This window comes from Bufo bufo, chromosome 1 (genome assembly GCF_905171765.1).
Source record: "Bufo bufo chromosome 1, aBufBuf1.1, whole genome shotgun sequence".
Classification (NCBI taxonomy): domain Eukaryota; kingdom Metazoa; phylum Chordata; class Amphibia; order Anura; family Bufonidae; genus Bufo; species Bufo bufo.
Window position 1 is genome coordinate 83,656,905 of NC_053389.1, and position 22,826 is coordinate 83,679,730.

The 22,826-nt window shown below is 43.2% G+C and overlaps 1 protein-coding gene across 1 annotated transcript in view; it reads left to right on the forward strand.

The window, feature by feature from the left end:
- ZW10 (zw10 kinetochore protein) overlaps nt 1-22,826 on the forward strand; it is a 67,021-nt gene that overhangs the window by 32,926 nt on the left and 11,269 nt on the right. The window contains exons 5-12 of the mRNA XM_040426841.1: nt 1,821-1,980; nt 2,485-2,634; nt 4,390-4,581; nt 8,516-8,682; nt 9,967-10,149; nt 19,263-19,489; nt 20,163-20,234; nt 22,440-22,609. Coding sequence (XP_040282775.1) covers nt 1,821-1,980; nt 2,485-2,634; nt 4,390-4,581; nt 8,516-8,682; nt 9,967-10,149; nt 19,263-19,489; nt 20,163-20,234; nt 22,440-22,609 — 1,321 coding nt within the window. The remainder of the gene's footprint in view (nt 1-1,820; nt 1,981-2,484; nt 2,635-4,389; nt 4,582-8,515; nt 8,683-9,966; nt 10,150-19,262; nt 19,490-20,162; nt 20,235-22,439; nt 22,610-22,826) is intronic.

Genomic DNA, 22,826 nt, shown 5'->3' on the forward strand with positions numbered 1-22,826 from the left:
CATGCTTATTAGGCTGCCCTCGCTCCTAATGTTTTAGAGGGTCAGCTCAGCAGCAGGCCCTCGCCCACAATGTTTTTGAGGGTCACCAGCAGGTCCTCAACCATAATGTTTTTGAGGGTCACCAGCAGGCCCTCAACCATAATGTTTTAGAGGGTCCGATCAGCAGCAGGCCCTCGCCCCTAATGTTTTAGAGGGTCACCAGCAGGCCCTTGCTTATAATGTTTTTGAGGGTCACCAGCAGGCCATCAATCATAATTTTTCAAGGGTGTATGATGCCCCCTTTATGTGTAATAAAGGGTGTATTGGAGCGCCGGTTCCTTGTAATGTTTGGCAGCCCTTTCACTTAATGCATAGGCCTTTATGAGTGTAGGAGTCCTACTACCTGAACAATTGTACCACAATGTGAATGAGGCCCTCCTTTATGTGATATACAGGTTGTATCGGAGTGCCTCTTCCTTGTAATTTCTGGCAGCACTTGCACTTTATATACAAGTAAATATATAGGAAAGAATGTTTCCTAACAATTTTTTTCCTCTAAAATCGATTTTATCTTCGGTTTTGTGCGTATTATTGTCAGTCTGTAAAAGTGGCGTACTACTCGGACAATATCTTTCCCAGGAGCGACCTGGGAGTCCAAGATGCATCCAGACATCCTCCCCATGGTGTTTCCATCAATTTCTAACCTTTTCCTGTGAACCAGACACCCTCCCCTCTTCAGAGCAGGGGGTGCCTGGTTTAATGCTCGGGTTCTCCCATTGATTTCCCTTTTGGTGCTCGACCAAAACTATATGTAAACTTTTGACTTTGTGGAAAGTAATAAAAATGCCTTAAAACATCCTTTCTATCTCTCTATCTCTTTTTCTTTCTCTCTCTCTTTTTTTTCTCTCTCTTTTTTCTCTCTCTCTTTTTCTCTCTTTTTTCTCTTTTTTTTTTTTTTTTTTTCTTTCTCTTTCTCTCTCTCTTTCTCTCTCTCTTTCTCTCTCTCTTTCTCTCTCTCTTTCTCTCTCTCTTTCTCTCTCTCTTTCTCTCTCTCTTTCTCTCTCTCTTTCTCTCTCTCTTTCTCTCTCTCTTTCTCTCTCTCTTTCTCTCTCTCTCTTTCTCAATCTCATTCTCATTATTCTAGCATTTGGCAAATAATAATTATGGTAATCCTAATTGACCAGCGAGCCAGCTATATTATACAGTCACTTCCCCACTCTCTAAGGGATAATGAAGTGGAAGGCCAACTTCAGCATTTAAGTGGTTAAAAAGGCCTAGGGGACCTCCCATGTCATCCCATCAATGTCACTGCAACGCCATCACTGTTTGCCAATCTCCACGCATTTCGGCACTGTGTAACTCGTGCCCCATCAGGAGCATCAGTGTATATAGATTGTTATGGCAGAGGCCGGTCACCACTGATGTTGGGTTATGACAGGTCCGGGACTAGTGTGGCTGCGATGTTACTGGTGGATGCCTCTGGTTGGCTCCGGTATCTTGCCTTTTAAATAAGCATTGATTCTCATTGTTGCTCCTGGTGAGGCACATGCCACGTAGTGGCGAAACACACAGAGAACAACTCGTAGTCAGGGAGTAAGCATGGTGGGAATGAGAGTATACTTGTTACTTGGCGGCTTGTTACTTGGCCGTTTTTATGTTGAGGACTTTCACTGCGGATTTCATCCTTTGAAATGGAGAGGATGACATCCGCGGTAAATCCCCGAGCCTGACACACTTGCCGCAGAATCTCCGCTGCACCCTCCTCTGTGCCCTGAATGCCCTGCAGTTACTATCCCTGATCCGCGCTAATGCTGGGAATGTCTTTTTCTTTTGAATCTCAGGCACAAAACTGTCTGAAAATCCTGAAGTCACGGAAGGGCTTTGAACTCAAGGTGCTGAAATCTCTGGGGATAGAGCTCACTGTGCAGAAGCAGAACATGTTGTACCACCTCGGGGAGGAGTGGCAGAAGCTGGCAGTGTGGAAGCTGCCCCCAACCAAAGGTGCCATCCGCTGTACAAATAATGGAAACTCTGAACCAGACATTGAATACACAGAAAGATGTACATTGCTTAGTATTTTACCCGATCATTAGTCACATGTTGCATTCATGGCCATGGATGAGGAACATACGACACACTAAATTTCATGTCTCCCATAGAGTTGTATGGAGTGGCCACAAGCATACTTGGTGACTGCTGAATACAAGTCTTTCTCTATCTGTTTCCGTATTGGTGAGGGTGGGTCATGGCCTCTCGTTCTATTCATTTTTAGTAGGTGCTCAGCTTTTATTAATAATTACTATAGAAGTGAATGGAAAGAGCTATGCACCAGTCTGTCCATTAATTTTCTGCCTGCATGTGGAGGCAAGAGGCCTCTCCACCACGATGATGGGGGGGGGGGGGGGGGGGGTCAGGAGGACCTCCATTCAGAATAGAGGTGCAGGTCTCAGATGTGACAGGCTGTGTAAGTTGAGAATGTCCCAGTCATTGTTTCTATTGTTGCAGATCACTCAAGTTTGGAAATGGTCTTGAAAACTGAATTGCACCTATGCACCCTGCCATCGACCGATGAAAACGGCTCTGCCCCAATACTGGGATCTGTCCTTCAGGCCTTGGCGATTCTGGGGGAGCTGAACACAAAGTTTAAGTTTTTCAGTAAGATTGTTTATTATATTGCAGCCAACCATTGTAACTAGTCTTACTGTCTGGGATCGTCAGTGTATGTATGTACCGTATGTATGTGTGTGTGTATATGTATGTACACTGCTCAAAAAAATAAAGGGAACACAAAAATAACACATCCTAGATCTGAGTTAATTAAATATTCTTCTGAAACACTTTGTTCTTTACATAGTTGAATGTGCCGACAACAAAATCACACAAAAATAAAAAAATGAAAATCAAATTTTCCAACCCATGGAGGTCTGGATTTGGAGTCACCCTCAAAATTAAAGTGGAAAAACACACTACAGGCTGATCCAACTTTGATGTAATGTCCTTAAAACAAGTCAAAATGAGGCTCAGTAGTGTGTGTGGCCTCCACGTGCCTGTATGACCTCCCTACAACGCCTGCGCATGCTCCTGATGAGGTGGCGGACGGTCTCCTGAGGGATCTCCTCTCAGACCTGGACTAAAGCATCTGCCAACTCCTGGACAGTCTGTGGTGCAACGTGACGTTGGTGGATAGAGCGAGACATGATGTCCCAGATGTGCTCAATTGGATTCAGGTCTGGGGAACGGGCGGGCCAGTCCATAGCATCAATGCCTTCGTCTTGCAGGAACTGCTGACACACTCCAGCCACATGAGGTCTAGCATTGTCTTGCATTAGGAGGAACCCAGGGCCAACTGCACCAGCATATGGTCTCACAAGGGGTCTGAGGATCTCATCTCGATACCTAATGGCAGTCAGGCTACCTCTGGCGAGCACATGGAGGGCTGTGCGGCCCTCCAAAGAAATGCCACCCCACACCATTACTGACCCAATGCCAAACCGGTCATGCTGGAGGATGTTGCAGGCAGCAGAACATTCTCCACGGCGTCTCAAGACTCTGTCACATATGTCACATGTGCTCAGTGTGAACCTGCTTTCATCTGTGAAGAGCACAGGGCGCCAGTGGCGAATTTGCCAATCTTGGTGTTCTCTGGCAAATGCCAAACGTCCTGCACGGTGTTGGGCTGTAAGCACAACCCCCACCTGTGGACGTCGGGCCCTCACATCACCCTCATGGAGTCTGTTTCTGACCGTTTGAGCAGACACATGCACATTTGTGGCCTGCTGGAGGTCATTTTGCAGGGCTCTGGCAGTGCTCCTCCTGTTCCTCCTTGCACAAAGGCGGAGGTAGCAGTCCTGCTGCTGGGTTGTTGCCCTCCTACGACCTCCTCCACGTCTCCCGATGTACTGGCCTGTGTCCTGGTAGCGCCTCCATGCTCTGGACACTACGCTGACAGACACAGCAAACCTTCTTGCCACAGCTTGCATTTATGGGCCATCCTTGATAAGCTGCACTACCTGAGCCACTTGTGTGGGTTGTAGACTCCGTCTCATGCTACCACTAGAGTGAAAGCACCGCCAGCATTCAAAAGTGACCAAAACATCAGCCAGGAAGCATAGGAACTGAGAAGTGGTCTGTGATCACCACCTGCAGAACCACTCCTTTATTGGGGGTGTCTTGCTAATTGCCTATAATTTCCACCTGTTGTCTATCCCATTTGCACAACAGCATGTGAAATTGATTGTCACTCAGTGTTGCTTCCTAAGTGGACAGTTTGATTTCACAGAAGTGTGATTGACTTGGAGTTACATTGTGTTGTTTAAGTGTTCCCTTTATTTTTTTGAGCAGTGTATAATATATATATATATATATATATATATATATACACACTATCTCTTATCTATATATCTATATTAGGTCATTTACTCCTGAATTACATCCTTAAGCCTCTGGTATCCTATCCGTCCCTTCACGTTCTTGTGGAGACCCAGCCTCAGGGAGTCATACTGCGGTTTGAAAGCACAAAGGCTGACCTGGAGCACCCGCCACCTGCTGAGGTTTTCTTGAAGCTGAAGCTGGTTCTGGAGCTACTGCACAAGCATTTACTGGGTAAGCAGAATAGGAGAGTACATTTATGACCAATTTAATAGTATTATGTTTCTTAGGCATCATCATGATCATAGAAAATCATGAGTGCAGGATACAAATGCAAAGAGAAGGTCTATTTTCTACATTATAAGCACAACACATTACAGCTATCCAGGAAACGAGGAGTATGGTAAAATAGGTATTTAATGATTCTGTTTATCAGAATGATGAGAACAGGAAATATTGATTTCTTCCCCCACTTAACAGCTTTGAATGCATTTTAGGGTGAATTTATGTTCTCACATTGGCTGTGTTATGGGCTAAAAAATGACTCTATGTATCTTCTGCAGCCTGCATGTGTTCTTGTACGTTGCAGGCTGCTCAATCCATATCAATGTGAAATCCATCAGACATGCTCTCTGACAGCTCAGTCTGTCTCCTCCCCCTCTCTCTCTCTCTCTCTCTCTCTCATCACCTGAGTTTCTAAACTGACATCTTTACAACCAAATAAAACTTAAATCAGAAGTAATGTCAGCTTTGCAAGGATGACTTCACTCATGGTGAAAAAATCTGCCAGAAAATCCACAGAATTAAAGACTTTCCCTATGTTATCCTATGGGGTTGTAAAGTTTCAGTCCTCACCCTGTGTTCCGCTGTGGAATAATATTCTGCAGGATCAATAGTGAGTGTGTTATGGCTTTTCTGAAGCAGAATGTCTCCATTTATTTCAGTGGAGGATATAATCCACATTAGAATTCAGAAAGAAATCTGCTACAAAATCTGTACCACTGTATAAATCCGCACCTACAGTACAGACCAAAAGTTTGGACACACCTTCTCATTCAAAGAGTTTTCTTTATTTTCATGACTATGAAAATTGTGGATTCACACTGAAGGCATCAAAACTATGAATTAACACATGTGGAATTATATACATAACAAACAAGTGTGAAACAACTGAAAATATGTCTTATTCTAGGTTCTTCAAAGTAGCCACCTTTTGCTTTGATTACTGCTTTGCACACTCTTGGCATTCTCTTGATGAGCTTCAAGAGGTAGTCCCCTGAAATGGTTTTCACTTCACAGGTGTGCCCTGTCAGGTTTAATAAGTGGGATTTCTTGCCTTATAAATGGGGTTGGGACCATCAGTGGCGTTGAGGAGAAGTCAGGTGGATACACAGCTGATAGTCCTACTGAATAGACTGTTAAAATTTGTATTATGGCAAGAAAAAAGCAGCTAAGTAAAGAAAAACGAGTGGCCATCATTACTTTAAGAAATGAAGGTCAGTCAGTCAGCCGAAAAATTGGGAAAACTTTGAAAGTAAGGGCTATTTGACCATGAAGGAGAGTGATGGGGTGCTGCGCCAGATGACCTGGCCTCCACAGTCACCGGACCTGAACCCAATCGAGATGGTTTAGGGTGAGCTGGACCGCAGAGTGAAGGCAAAAGGGCCAACAAGTGCTAAGCATCTCTGGGAACTCCTTCAAGACTGTTGGAAGACCATTTCAGGGGACTACCTCCTTGAAGCTCATCATGAGAATGTCAAGAGTGTGCAAAGCAGTAATCAAAGCAAAAGGTGGCTACTTTGAAGAACCTAGAATATGACATATTTTCAGTTGTTTCACACTTGTTTGTTATGTATATAATTCCACATGTGTTAATTCATAGTTTTGATGCCTTCATAGTCATGAAAATAAGGAAAACTCTTTGAATGAGAAGGTGTCCAAACTTTTGGTCTGTACTGTATGTAGATTTTTCCGCCATGTGAGAAGCCTCCCTAAAGGAGAGCAGAGAGATGGGCTGCAGACCAATCCGACAGATTTCCCACTGAACAGAACTGAGCAGCGTGCAATGTAAGAGAGTTTATGTCTGCAGAAAACAGAAGCTACATTTTTAATAAAAACCAATTACAACTATGTTGTTAATCTCATAATACAGTTGCTCATAGGCTTTATCCCTTTACCCAGTTTTGGCCTTTATGACGTAGCAATTTTTTTTGACAAAACTTTTTTACAAAGTTAGGGTACATATAGTGGCCCAGATTTACTAAATGTGTAGATGGCGTAAACTAGGGATGCCCAACCTGTGTCCCTCCAGCTGTTCCAAAACTACATTTCCCAGCATGCCTGGACAGCCTACAGCTATTAGGGAATGCTGGGAGTTGTAGTTTTGCAACAGCTGGAGGGCCGCAGGTTAAGTATCCCCCTCGTAAACTAAGACGGGCTGCCCAGACCTACAAAAGATGTATCACAGGGGCTCAGACCTGGATGATAAATGTGATGCAGCTATAGACACTTCTGTCCGGCTCTATACCAACTATTGGTTGGCTTACATTGAGACAGAATTTTACTCCAGAATTGTGGCGCGATGTAGACAGAAAATGTTGTGTATTCGGCCACACCCCTTCCTGTGAGGATCCACCCCTTTCTGCTAAGCCCTGCCTTCTTTTCGAGCAAGTTGGAAGAAAAGTGTAGATACCATAGATGTGCCAAAATTGCTCCAATTTGCACTAATTTTTTGAGCGATTTTAGGCGCAGACACTAGTAAATCCGTGTGTGGAAAAATATCTTTTTTTAATGTAAAATATACAAAAAAATTTTGAACAAAGCTTTTGTTGTGTTTATAAACGCAGTTTACTTACTCTGTTCTTTCGGTCAATATAACAGCAACTAATACATATAATAATAGTTATAACATACTTTTTTAACCCCTTAATGACCAGGCCCTTTTTTTTTTTTTTTTTGCGGTTTAGCACATTTGGTGGTTTAAAGGGGTTGGCCATTTTTACTTTACTAACTTTTTGTCCCTGCTCCTGTGATCTGTTGCTGTTCCTGTAGACAGTGCCTGTGGACGAAGGTGCCCCCACTCGCTTTACTTGCCAGCTGGGCACATCGGACAGCACATTGGAGGAATAGAATTGCTACTACAGCACAGATACCGAGCGCTTGATGTGCAATCTGCACAGTAGAGCGTGCAGTGCGACAGGATGGATTCATTTTGTGTGATGTCATGTGTAGCGGCCAGAGCTGCAAAAACATGGCATAGGCATTGCTTACAGGAGCAGCAGCAGGGAAAGAATATGGAAGAAAGTTGCTGAAGATTACAGGCGTGTGGACAAGCCACTTTAATGACCCTAACTTTTTTTTTGTTAAGCTACCAAATTTGTCACCTTATGGCTTTAGCGGTGATGTGTCCACAAGAGACACGTCACCTCTGATGCCAACGGTTGGCTGAAGAGGATCAGGTGACCATGCCCATGCGGGAGCAGGCAAGTATGATCCTTTCAGTATGATCGCCGTAATTAGAAGGGGACTCTTTGTTTTCTCAATGTGAGCTGCGGTACGTTTTATACAGGCAGGTTCTTAGCCTGGGCTTTCCGGTGACACTTGTTTTTGGTGCTCCTTCTGAGGAGCCGTCTTCAACTGTCCCAAGTACACCTGGAAGACGCAGGACCCAAGGCTGCTCTGTGCTTAGTTTAACCATTGAAAACCTGACATGTCTGTGACATATCAAAAATGTGCTGTAACTGCAAATATACCAGCAAACATGGTTGTGTGTGTTTATTCAGCCAATTTAACGCTGTTGTCCAGAATATTTAGAAAAGTACCTACCAAAGAGGAATGGTATAAATAAGTTGTATAGTAAATCCTTCACTGCTCTGGTTGTCCACCGCCAATCTTGCATCGATGACGTCACATACCACATTCTTGTGCCCGCAGCAATCGGCCGCTAGTCTTGGAGGTCATGTGCCGTACATGCAAGCATCACAGCTGAAGCCATTGATTGGCTGCAGCAGTCACTTCAATGATGTATGTGATGTCATGGCTGCAGGAGCGGCATCTATGGAGTGGCAGGTATTTAACAGGTAACTTTTTGTCTTGTACCACTTCACGCCTGTAGACAGTTTAATTAAAATCCCATACAACCACTTCAAGTTTTGTATCTTATTACTAGATGTCCCCTTAGAAAACCAAAGAGGAGGAGAAGAAGAAGAAAATAAGGTGGTTCTGGCAGAAGTTCTGGGTGATCTGATCTGGGAGGAGATTTCAGAATCCATCATTAAAGACTGTCTGGTCTACTCCATTCCCACCAACAGCAGCAAACTTGAGCAATACGAGGAGGTAATGTGGTGTGTGAGGGTAAATGGGGAGGACTGCACAGAATACTACTGCAGTCCATGGGATTTGTACTGGCTTCCCACTAAAGCCTGCTGCAGGCGCTATTGACCGCTGCATCGGAAGGGTCTGTGTCATGTTCGATCCCAGTCATTGCGGCCACGTACATACCAGGCTCAGCTCATGACTGTTACACACAGATGAATGTACAATTAGGTCATTTTCTGTTAATTGGTAAAAGAACTTTCCACCATTTCAACAATCCCAAAAACTCTTCAAGATCAGAAAATAAACCTTGTAATAAACTTGCCTGTTGTTCATTTGCCAGCTGCTTCAGTCGATCCCCACCATGCTGGTGTTATTCTATGGACACGATAAGTCACCCATAATGATGTTTTCTATAATGTGACCGAGGGGTCAAATCACTGCTGTAGGGTTGTACAGTATGTCACTATGGTCAAAACCTCAATGTGGCCGACAGTGACCAAATGCTACTTGTGATATCCTTATGGGACTGTTCTTTATTGCTGCAACATGCTTGGCGCCCCCTGGTGTTCTTTTCATTCCCTAGACACCTAGGGGAAGATTTATCAAACTGGTGTAAAGTAGACCTGGCTTACTTGTCCATAGCAACCAATCGGCTTCCACCTTTTCATTTTCTAAAGGAGCTGTGAAAAATGAAAGGTGGAATCTGATTGGTTGCTATGGGTAACTGAGCCAGTTCTGCTTTACACCAGTTTGATAAATCTCTGACGCTAGCGAGAAGAAGTTGCTTCTAGTGCGCCGATTGTTGTTAGACCTGTACAATACAGAAATCACTCTGCCGCCTGTGTATATGAGGATCCGAGCGGTCAGACAGAGTGATTATAGTGAGGATGTATAGTCAGACATAGGAGCATTATTTTTTTATAAAAAAAATTTATGATGGCAGGTTGCCATTTTGGCGTATCTTTGGCTGGTATACATCCGGACCTCGAGATAGATAGATATAATATAAATATATATATATAATTAGTATAATAATCACAGGTCGGCACTGCTGTTTGAAGTCGCGGTGCACGAGTCTATGGGATGGCGTCCCAATGTAGAATTTGCAGAAAAGACCGGCACTCGCTGTGGATAAATCTTGTATTTATTCAGTCACATATACAGGCAATAAGTGACGCGTTTCGGTGCTACCGCACCTTCATCAGACTTAAGTGAAGTGCAATCTACTAAAAACTGTTCTTATTTGGCAGAAATAGCATTGTAATGTTATATAATTGGAGGCTATGTGCTTTTTACTTTCAGGTTATAAAAGCAACGGAACAGTTTGAAAATGACCTTAAAGGGATGAAATACCTGAAGGGTGATGCCACCGAGCTTCTTAAATATGCCCGAAATGTCAACTCCCACTTTGCCAGTAAGAAATGCCAGGATGTAATTGTTACTGCTAGGAACCTGATGACCTCAGAGATACATAACACTGTGAAGGTAAGTGAGCCTGAGAGGTAAAATGCCGGAAGAGATATTCAGAAAGATGGCAAGATTTTTATGTATGAAAACAATCTGTAGAGAATAAAGGGATTGTATCAGCTTCCTCTACTGTATGTACGCAACGTCATTGCATGTACATCCATCTAACATCATTCAGGCATACCTTTGTTAGCTCTCCCTCTACTTTGAAACTGAAGAAAATGTATTTTATTTGCTATGCATGTGAGGTCCAAAGTGCCCAGCAGGGTGTCGCCACCGGTTTCAAGAGCCCGAGAACACCTCTTCATCTCTAGCGTTACCTCCCTTTTCGCTTTCCACTGGGCCCCTCTTCTTAGACTTCACTATTTGCCTTCAGCTCCGCTAGCGGCTTCAGAGGAGCGGCACATGCGCTATACCTACAGTGAGTCTGATGCCCACTGCAGGGAAGGCAGTGCACAGGCTCCAGCAGATTCACAGTCTACGCCTGCACGAGTTTTCAGTCAGACACAGGCGGAGTTGACGGCAAATAGTGACTTCTAAGAAGAGGCCCTGAGTGGAAAGTGGTAATGCTAGAGATGAAGAGGCGTTGTTGGGCTCCTGCAAGAGGTGTACTTGGGCACTTGGAGGAGGCAGTCCAAGGCTCTTGAAGCCATTGGTCATTCCCTGCTTGGCACTTTGGACCTCATTTTCATACTGAATAAAGTGCATTTTCCCCTCACCCATGACAGCACCGATGCGTGATGGACCGGAAACCTGAGGATATAAAAAGTTCACACCCCCACCACACCTCAGTTCAGGTTACCTTTCCTCCGGATAGGAGGTCCTGGGGAACCTAACTCTGAAGAAGTTCACACCAAGATGGCTGTAGAGGGTCCTGTTTTTTAGTCCGTGGGTGACCTTTCCTATGGCAGCTTGGGGAGCCGCTCGTCGAGCCTGCTGTTCCTCCAAGTCTCCCCTATGTTTGGAGCCGCTGTGGCCGTGCCAGGCGGCTCCAGTTGGATCACAGTGTGGAGGACTTTCAAAGATGGCCGTGGCAGCTGGGCGTGGGCATGCGCAGTAGGAAAGTCGGAGTGGCGTCATGACGCCGGCAGCACAGGCCTACACCGGATCAAATTCGTGTGGCTGGGACCTGCGGTAGCAGGGGAGAGTGCCTGGCGCAGAAGGGGACAGCAGCTGGCCTTATTACACAGTGCTGTGCAGGATTCCTCCTTCTGAGAAGGTCTGATACAGGAGATGCGGTCTACGCCGACCCTATTGAGCCCTCTGGCCTGAGGAGTGGGGGACAGCTACCAAGAGGGTGAGAGTATTCCTTTATTTCTCTTGCATTGCTGATTGGATTCTTTTTGGCTATTATAGGTGCCTAGAATTCCTAAAAACTACTGTAAAGACTAAGCACAGAGAGTGTTCTGTTTGTAGAAGTATGCCGCCTGCTTCTCATCTGAAACCAATTTGTTAATCCTGCATTGAAAAGTTAGTATTGGAAGGGTCTCAATCTATGTCAAAAAGTATCAAGGCTCTGGTAAAATCAGAGGTTAGAACTCCCCTTAAACCCTAAAACAGCTCTTTCCTCCATCTGCATGTGGCACTAGACAGAATGTGGATTCAGATATTTCAGATGAAGATAAATGGAATTTGATGCGTCTAGTAATGTGGGGAGCTATTCTTCTTCTGAAGATGAAGCGGTGAGAGCACTTTTTCTCACTGAAGATATACGGAGCCAATATTAAAAGCAGTAAGAGCGACGATGCAATTGGAGGATGTTAAGCAGCAGAAATCCATTGCCGACCAGGTTTTTGAAGGAGTTAGCATCTAAAAAGCATAGTTTTTCCTGTTCCTACAAATATGGAGGCCCTAATTAAAAAAGAATGGAGGAATCCAGTAAATTTTTTGTTCCTAATACAATTAAAAGAAAATATCCTTTTTGATGAACAAATATCTTCAGTCTGGGATAAAGCAGAAAATGTAGATGCCCCAGTGGCAAAAATTGCAAAGAGATCGGCACTTCCCTTTGATGACTTAGGGGTTCTTAGTGATCCCTTAGATAAGAAAGCAGATGTCTACCTTTAAAAAAACCTGGGAATCTGCTTCTACTAGTTTTAGGCCTAGCATTGCTGCTTCCTGGGTATCTAGGTCTTTAATGCTATGGTTAGGACAATTGCAGTCACATATTAAAGATAAAACCTGTAGAGATGAACTTCTGGCCTCCCTTTTAACATTTATAAAAGCAGCCGTTTTTTTGGCGGACACTTCTTCTGATGCTGTTAGATTTTCTGCTCGATCAGCGGCTTTATCTAACGCTGCTAGACGGGCCATCTGGCTTACATCTTGGAAGGGCGACCAGGGTTCCAAAGCAAGGCTTTGTTCCCTACCAGAGGTTATTTGGGTCTTCTTTGGATGAAAAAACATCAGACAGAAAAAAAGGATTTCCGGTACCTCAGAAAATAAGTGTGTTCAGAAGGTCTAAAAATTTTCAAACACCCAGAAAAGAAAGATAGAGCTCCCAGAAAGTCAAGGTTTTTGTTCAGAGCGGATCCGCTGTTTGCATACTGCAAAAAATGGAACGGTTGTGTGCATGTAGCCTAAAAAAGAGATCAAAAAGTCATATGTACCCTACAATAGTACCAACACAACTGCCACCTTATCCCGTAGTTTCCAAAATGGGGTCTTTTTTTGGAGTTTCTACTCTAGGGGTGCATCAGGGGGTCTTCAAATGTGACACTGCAACTAAAAATTATCCCAGTGAAATCTGCCCTCCAAAAACCATATGGCATTCCTTTCGTTCTGCGCTCTGCCGTGTGGCCATACAGCAGTTTACGACCACATATTGGAGTGTTTCTGTAAACTACAGAATCTGGGCAATAAATATTGAGTTTTGAATCTGACATGTCACTTTATGTGGTAAAAACTTTTTAAAACACTTTTACTTATACAGGACATTCTGAGATTGTTTTTTCATCACATATTGTACTTTGACAGTGGTAAAATTGAGTCAAAAAATTAAATTTTTATTTATAAAAAAAGGCCAAATTGAATTTTTTTTTTTTTATTTCTCTACTTTTATAATCGTAAAAACTCCAAAAATAGTTATAACTTTACATTCCCCATATGTCTACTTCATGTTTGGATCATTTTGTGAATGCCATTTTATTTTTTGGGGACGTTTCAAGGCTTAGAAGTTTAGAAGCAAATCTCGAACTTTTTCAGAAATTTTCCAAAACCCACTTTTTAAGGACCAGTTCAGGTCTGAAGTCAGTTTGTGAGGCTTACATAATAGAAACCACCGAAAAGTGACCCCATTTTAGAAACTACACCCCTCCAAAGTATTCAAAACTGATTTTACAAACTTTGTTAACCCTTTATGTGTTCCACAAGAATTAAAGGAAAATGTAGATTAAATTTCAGAATTTCACTTTTTTGGCAGAGTTTCCATTTTTAATCCATTTTTTTTCCTGCTAACAAAGCAAGGGTTAACAGCCAAACAAAACACAATATTTATTACCCTGATTCTGTAGTTTACAGAAACACCCCATATGTATTCGTAAACTGCTGTACGGGCACACGGCAGGGCGCAGAAGGAAAAGAACACCATATGGTGTTTGAAAGGCACGTTTCACTGGGATAATTTTAAGCTGCCATGTCAAATTTGAAGACCCCCTGATGCATCCCTAGAGTAGAAACTCCAAAAAAGATGATCCCCTTTTGGTAACTACGGGATAAGGTGGCAGTTTTGTTGGTACTATTTTAGGGAGCATATGATTTTTGGTTGCTCTATATTATACTTTTTGTGAGGCAAGGTAACAAGAAATAGCTGTTTTGGCACAGTTTTTATTTTTTGTTATTTTACAGTGTTCATCTGACAGGTTAGATCATGTGGTATTTTTATAGAGCAGCTTGTTACGGACGAGACAATAGCAAATATGACAACTTTTTATGGTTGGTTGTTTCAGTTTTACATAATAAAGCATTTGTGAATTATTATTTTTATTTTTTTTTATCATATTCTGAAAGCCATAGTTGTTTTTAAATTTTGGACGACTGTCTTATGTAGGAACACAATAGCACTCTGCAACCAGTACTCCGCCCTGGAAAAATCCCAAAAAAACCTTTCCACTGCATTTCATTGCTGTCATTAAAGGACCTGCTGAGATCATTTCAGTAATCGTCTTGTTAACTCAGGTGAGAATGTTGACGAGCACAAGGCTGGAGATAATTATGTCAGGCTGATTGGGTTAAAATGGCAGACTTGACATGTTAAAAGGAGGGTGATGCTTGAAATCATTGTTCTTCCATTGTTAACCATGGTGACCTGCAAAGAAACGCGGGCAGCCATCATTGCGTTGCATAAAAATGGCTTCACAGGCAATGATATTGTGGCTACTAAGATTGCACCTCAATCAACAATTTATAGGATCATCAAGAACTTCAAGGAAATAGGTTCAATTCTTGTTAAGAAGGCTTCAGGGCGTCCAAGAAAGTCCAGCAAGCGCCAGGATCATCTCCTAAAGAGGATTCAGCTGCGGGATCGGAGTGCCACCAGTGCAGAGCTTGCTCAGGAATGGCAGCCGGCCGGTGTGAGCGCATCTGCACACATAGTGAGGCAAAGACTTTTGGAAGATGGCCTGGTGTCAAGAAGGGCAGCAAAGAAGCCACTTCTCTCCAAAAAAAACATCAGCGACAGATTGATCTTCTGCAGAAAGTATGATGAATGGACTGCTGAGGACTGGGGCAAAGTCATATTCTCCGATGAAGCCTCTTTCCGATTGTTTGGGGCATCTGGAAAAAGGCTTGTCCGGAGAAGAAAAGGTGAGCGCTACGATCAGTCCTGTGTCATGCCAACAGTAAAGCATCCTGAGACCATTCATGTGTGGGGTTGCTTCTCATCCAAGGGAGTGGGCTCACTCACAATTTTGCCCAAAAACACAGCCATGAATAAAGAATGGTACCAAAACACCCTCCAACAGCAACTTCTTCCAACAATCCAACAACAGTTTGGTGAAGAACAATGCATTTTCCAGCACGATGGAGCACCGTGCCATAAGGCAAAAGTGAGAACTAAGTGGCTCGGGGACCAAAACGTTGACATTTTGGGTCCATGGTCTGGAAACTCCCCAGATCTTAATCCCATTGAGAACTTGTGGTCAATCCTCAAGAGGCGGGTGGACAAACAAAAACCCACTAATTCTGACAAACTCCAAGAAGTGATTATGAAAGAATGGGTTGCTATCAGTCAGGAATTGGCCCAGAAGTTGATTGAGAGCATGCCCAGTCAAATTGCAGAGGTCCTGAAAAAGAAGGGCCAACACTACAAATACTGACTCTTTGCATAAATGTCATGTAATTGTCGATAAAAGCCTTTGAAACGTATGAAGTGCGTGTAATTATATTTCACTACATCACAGAAACAACTGAAACAAAGATCTAAAAGCAGTTTAGCAGCAAACTTTGTGAAAACTAATATTTGTGTCATTCTCAAAACTTTTGGCCATGACTGTAGTATTCTCCCTTCCGCTCTAGGAGAGAACTGCCAATCAGCAGGAGATTATGAATAACCATGAGCCTTCTCAGGTAGATCTGACTCTTTTCAAGGCCTGGGCTGCAATGATTATGATGCTGGTTCTCTCCAACCACTTACTTTTAGCTCATGAGTGACACACCGCTGAAATCAGCATTTCTGTCACTACTTTATGTTGCTCTCAGTGAGCTCAGCATAAAGTTGATAACAGGTTCCCTTTAATGTCACTCATTTGCCTTGTGGGTAGCCAAAATCCATGAAACTAACAGGATAGGTTTGGGAAGCTGGGAACTTAGGTTGTGCAAAGTTTCAAAGCATTTGATTGAGGTTTAGGTACATTATGGTACATTAAGCTCTTTTTACATTAAGCTAAAGGTTTTCAAAAAGGAATAAAATAGTTTAATGTGAATAACTTTTGGTATGTTTCATCAAATTACCCCAAATCTTTAAAATATGTTGGCATAGAGAGAGTCTAGTAGGATAGGAAGTTTGAGGGAAATTGGTTAACATCGGAGTTGTTTTTTGTACGTTAAGCCACATTAAGCTCGCCAAAGAACAAGCTTAATGTCACTCATTTGCCTTGTGGGTAGCCAAAATCTATGAAACTTCAAGGATACCGTAGGTTTGGGAAGCTGAGATCTTAGGTTGTGCAAAGTTTCAAGGTAATTGATTGAGGTTTAGGCACATAATGGTACATTAGGCCATTTTCACATTCAATGTTTTAGGATATCCCTATTATATCCCAGTTTAGTTAGGGAACGAATGTACCGTATTGGTTCCCTGGCTGGCGTCTATCTCTCTTTTTTTTCTTTTGTTGTGTTTTCATGCCTCCGGAGGGTCTTTTCCTTGCAAATCAGGGTGGTGGGGGTTTCCTGTTCTGAATGGGAGGTCTATCATGCATGGGTGCTGTCATGGATTTCAAGAAAAACAATTACCGGTAAGCAATTTATGTTTTCTGGAGATTGATAAAACTAACAAATGATGTTAGATGGATGTACATTGCACTGGAGTTGCTTATGTATAGTAGAAGTAGGGGGCAGATTCCCATTAGGGTCTTTTACATGACTGAGTTTTCCGTCTGGATACAATGCGTGTGGCAAACGCATAGCATCCGGACTGAATCCTGACCCATTCACTTCAGTTGGTCTATGCACATGAGTGTTTTTTTTTTTTTTTTTTCACGCATCATCTCGGAGTACAGTAAAAATTGCAGCATGTTCTATATTGTGTGTTTTTTAAAGCTGAAGGCATCCGGGCCTAATGCATTTTTCACTGATGGTAGCTAGGAGATATAGATTGTTATTCTTCATGTGCGTGAAAAACGCATGCAATCTGGACGGAAAAAATGCACATACTAAATGAAATCGCAGAAAAGACTGATTGAACTTGCGTGCAAAACCATCTATTTTTCCCTGAACTGATACTGACACAATTCATATCGCTCATGGGAAATAAGCCTTAGAGAGGACCTGTCACCGCTCCTGACAGGTCTGTTTTAATAGCTTCATGCATTCTCCATGTAATAACAATTCTGGAGCATCTTTTCTTATGGCTCTATGTTGTGCCATTACTTTATTATTTCTATTAGAAATTATAGATGAAATGCTAGCAGTCTGCAGTAAGGGTACAGAGGGGAGGTAACCACTTGGGGGTGCGTACCTGCACAGTCTGACTCTATCCAATCAGTGCTGTGCAGCTACACACCCCCCAACTGGTTACCGCCCCTCTGTACCCTTACTGCAGACTGCTAGCAATTAATCTATAACTTCTAGTAGAAATAATAAAGGAATGGCACAACATAGAGCCATAAGAATAGATGCTACAGAATTATTATTACATGAAAAATGCATGAAGCTATTAAAACAGGCCTGTCAGGAGCAGTGAAAGGTCCTCTTTTAAGGATAGTAAGGTCACGCTTATCAATATTAATAGATTTTCTTTGGTAATTGTACTTGAACACTTTGTCAATGTTCACCATGTTCACTGGCCAGGTTCACTATATGAGATGTCATCATAGATTCCTGAGCCAAGACCTCTTTCTCTGGAATGCATTTCGGTCTCCTAGTGCAATAATCAGAGAGTGTAGGCTGCCCATACATATCAGACGATTGTTGGCCAAATTGGCAGATTTCGATGGGGCTGGCAAACTACATAATGTGTGTGGTGATGTCCCAGCTGCAGATGTCGGAGGAAAGAAGAGTCAGACTTGATGGATTTCATGGGAGATGATCTGGCAGCAGCTTACTCCCATCTCCCCACTGAGAACACACACACTTAGGTGAGAGTATATGTATACGGCAGAGTCGGGAAGAATAACTGTTGGCAGACAGGTTTTGAAAGTGTATGGGCTCCTCATAGTATACCCACGTGGCCCACTTCATTGTAGAGATCAGTGGGGAACTCTCTCATGGACACATAGATAACCATTTCAGAAATTTTTTATAGGCATAGGCTCGACATACATAGACATACATGGCGGAACGTTTCTCTGTGGGTCAGACCAAGGGTTTTGATTTTGAGTTAGATCCAGGAATGTAGCAGCAGTAAGGTTGGGACTAATTTTCTTCAGTAGTTCTGCTCCATACACGGTTATACAGCTGACACCCGTCAGCAGTGACCGGGATCGGATAGAACTCCAGTCCAGTGAATGCCATTCGGGAAAATAAGAATACATTTTTTTATTAAAGCTGTCTGCATCACAGTATGGCATCAATAAAAACGACAACTCGCTCACACACACACAAAAAAAAAAATAATAATAATAAATCCCTAGATCGAAATATGATTATTATTATTTTTTATAATATAAAGCGTAAGAAAACCTATACTTTTTTTAGTATCATTGTAATGACGGTAACGTCCTTTCACAGTGAATTAAATAGTGCAAAATGGTGTCTCGCAAAAAACAAGCCCTCAAACAGCTTTGTTAATGGAAATGTAAAAATGTTCTGCTGGGTCATGGAAGACTGATAGGGAGAAGCAAAATTAAGAAAAATAAAATTGCTTCGGCGCCAAAGGGTTAAAGGTGTGTCCACACGGGACTGGTACGTTGCAACACCACCACCTGTTAGCTGTGAGAAGGGGCCTCAGGTTATGGACAGTTCACATCTACCAGAAGAACAGTAAAAAGAAAAACGGATCCTGTGCATCAGTTATGCACATTTGGCATCCGTTTGAGCCATTTCCGTCTGTGATCTGTTATTTTTAAACTGAATGCGTCCACATGAAATAACGGATCTCTGATGGAAATTGCTCAAATGGATGCCAAATGTGCATAGCTGTGGTACAGGAGCCTGTGTTTTTTTTTTTCTTTCTATTCTTCTGATGGATCAGAAGAACAGAAAATGAAACGAATGATGTGAACCCAGCTTTACCGACTCTTATGTATCCGTCTGTGGCAGCATTTAAAGAACAGATTTGGAAAATGCCACAAAAAAATTGGTTTGATCCCTAACATAGTGGCGAGTAACCAGGTAACGGCAGTCTCTGTAAATATGTGGCCTGCACAATGTGAATACAGACATCAGATCAACATCCATCTTATCGGTGGAGTAGGGTTGTCCTCGTGTAAATCCAGCCTTCTAATTGTTGGACCACATGCTTTTTGCTTTGCTCATAGATCACACCAGACTCTAAAGTGACAGTGCCTAAACTCCAGAGCCCTGGGGGAGAGAAGGTAAAACAGCCAAAGAGTCCATCACATGAAGCCCCAGCTTTGGAGAATGAAGCCAAGTTGAGCCAGCACACGTTCTCGCTGCCCACCTGCCGGATCAGCGAGTCTGTGGAGAAGCTGATGGAACTTGCCTACCAGACCCTCTCAGAAGCTACAACGAGTAATAAGCCCTGGTAAGTCGGGGCTATAGCGCCAAATACAAAGGGAATCATTTAAAAGGGTTGCCTGTAGATTTTTATAAAGGGTGCAAAGTGTCTGACCGTGGGGGACCAAGTGCTGGGACCTCCACCGATCATGAGAACAAGGGGTCCTCTGGCTAGTTTCTAAGTTTTAATCTTGGGACAAACCTTTTAAGATAGAAGTACAGTACAAAGCTAGTCGTACAGGAGAAACGGCTGCAGTGTGTGGCCAGCCTTACAGATGGGTCATCATTAGGACTCCCAGCACCGCTGTTTATCTGCAGTCTGAAGGGGTCACAGTGCCCAGACGAGCATGCGGCCTCTTCATTGTATACCAAGCACTGTGCCGTGTGGTGTAGAGCGGCTCTGTCCCATTCACTTGATTGGGAACTGGCTGCAGAAAGGCCATGTCACCGATTGATGTGAAGTCACAGCAGGGTGCCTGAGTGCGGCAGCCCCTTCCACAGCTGGGTGCCAGGAGTCAGACCCTCACGGATCTGATATTCTCCTTTATACAAAGTCACATTGTACTTCCACTTGATATGGTCCTTCACACTTCTTCAGCTTTGTAGAGTAGGTTATAGTTTTTGATCTACTCCATTTCTTTGTGCTTTATTCTTTTGTATGTCATATTATGCTGTTGACCACTGCTTCCCCTTCTTTTCAGTGCCATCCAGCTCTTCTACACTGTCAGAAACATTTTCCATCTGTTCTATGATGTTGTCCCAACGTATCACAAGTGAGTGTCCTCAGCATCTCGAGTCTGTGTGTACCACCTGTATGAATGGTTTGCACAGGTGCTGAGCTTATGTGGCCGTCTGCAGATAGCGGGGGGGGGGGGGGGGGGATTTACTGATCAAAATGCGCCTGAATACTGGAAAAAAGACTTACATGCTGTGCACCACATTTATCAAATGCTTTAGAAACTTTTTGGAGTTGTCTGACAAGGGGGCACGCGGTTTGGAGAGAAAGGGGCCGAGCATTAAAATGCGACAATTTGCCCTAAAATTGCAGCAAATGTTGCTGCCAAGTAAGCCAACTAATAGGTGGTATAAGATGCACCAGGTCTATCATCTGGCATCAGCCACTGTGAAAGATTTAGTGCATCATTAGACTGCATTATATTACACGGGTAGATTATTGTTCAGATGATCGCTAGCAAGCATTCGTATGAGCGCTCGTTAGCGATCTGGCAGTGTAATACTCCCGCTGATTACCCCATGGACCAGAAAACTCTTATTCATTGGGCAATTAGAATTTTTCAGCAGGTTTAAAAATCGTTGTTTGTCAGCACCAGATCATGCTGTGTGATCGCGTATGGGCACAAGCAATGGCATTAACGATCACTCCTTCCCATACTGATGAGGAGCTTGCTGCATGTAATAGCAGCAGCTCCTCCGCTAGCAAGCAGGCGATTGCCAGAAAAGCACCTTGAAGAGCTGCACGTTTAATATAAGCCTTGGGGTACATGCACACCACACTGAAAAATGAACACGTCCGTTTATGGGGTTATTCACACAGCCCTTTTTTTTTTTTTTTTTTTTTAAGGTCCGTGAGAAATGAACGTTAAAAAAATAAATAGAACATGTTCTAACTTGTCAGTTTTTCACTGACCAACTGCCCCCATACAACTAAATGGGTGCGTTTTTATCGTCCGTTTCTCAAAAAAGGCATCGGTGAAAAAAGTCTGTTTAAAAATTGACAGTTTGTCTATTTTTAGCGGACTTTTTTTTTTTTTACGGTCGTCTGCATGTAGCCTTAGTAAATCTGTCCCAGTATGATTATACAATGGTGACCCAGAAGAAGACACAGCGCAATTACATTATATTAGGAGAGATGCTAGAGTTTTTCATAGCAAGAATAGCGCTGCAGAATATTATCAGAAACACGGATCCCCGATTGAGCAGAACACAGCACTCTGTGTATGCCCGCAACCCCTCCATTCCTTTCCTCAATGGATGGTGCCACCAGCTTTGCGTTTTAGGCTGCAGTTGCCCCTCATAGGATCAGCATCCGCTCCTCCTCTAAGCCCTTTGTCGCTTTTGCTGACATTCCACTATTTGCTCATTCTTCTGCCTTTGGAAGACTGTAGATGTATACTGTAATTAGAAGTGAGCCCATCTGCTTCAGATGAAACATCCGAAGTCGATTCACATAAAACTTAGTTCTAATACATGATATGGTGCGCACATGGCCGGTGCTTGTATATTGCGGACCTGCTTTCTGAGGGCACACGTTTGTGTGCATGAGCCCTACCTGAGAGCGTGACAGGACTGTAGGCTTTGTGTCACCTTGTCACAAGATGTTCAGGGAAACAAATGACTGATATTTCAAGTGAAGACCTTTTTCTTGGCTTCTCATTTTTCTTGAATTCAATAAATAGGATAGAAGAATGTGGAGTGCATGTAAATCTACTTGGCTTTATATTTACCAGCCTGGGAGACCTGAAGCTTTGATGGCACATGTGACAAGGGACTTTGACTCTCACTTGCCCGCTCTCGGCCTCTCGCTCTCCCTCTCTGAGTGTTGGCACTAGAGACGAGCCAATTTCATATTTTGAAATTCGTTCACGCTTCGTTTACTGGTAAAAGGTGAATTGTGTTATGGATTCCGTTACCACGGACCGCAACGCAATTCTATGACGGAATGCCTTTTAGAGGCATTCCGTTCTTCATTCCGTCATAATTGAAGTCTATGGGCTGCAAAACGAATCCGTTCCTTTTCCGTTATGCAGGGGAGTCCTCTCCTGCCTCTAAAGGCATTCCGTCATAGAATTGCATTATGGTCCGTGGTAACGGAATCCATAACGCAATTCACCTTTTACCAGTAAACGAATCGCAAACAAATTTCATAACCAGAAATTCGCTCATCTCTAGTTGGCACGTATTTGATGACCCTGTCTATATATACCAGTGGTGAGAACAGTGATGTTCTTCCTTTTCAGAGAGAACCTACAGAAACTTCCACAGCTCTCGGCCATCCACCATAACAACTGCATGTACATCGCGCACCACCTGCTAACTCTCGGACACCAGTTTCGGTATCACCTTCCTGTTCCACTCAGTGACGGAGCTGCCACATTTGTGGACATGGTACCTGGATTTAGACGTTTAGGTATGACGTTTCTTGGGATCTGTGGAAATTTCTGCGTGTTTAGCACATTGTCCATCAGTTCATATTCCGTTTATTGCAAGTACCATTCACTAATACGTGAGCTAGGATTTTCTCACCGATTACGGACAACTCCAGAAATTCTTTCAGGAAAGTTGCTTTCTCGCCCATATTCATTGGGGGATACAGGAACCGTGGGTATAGCTATGTCCTCTAGGAG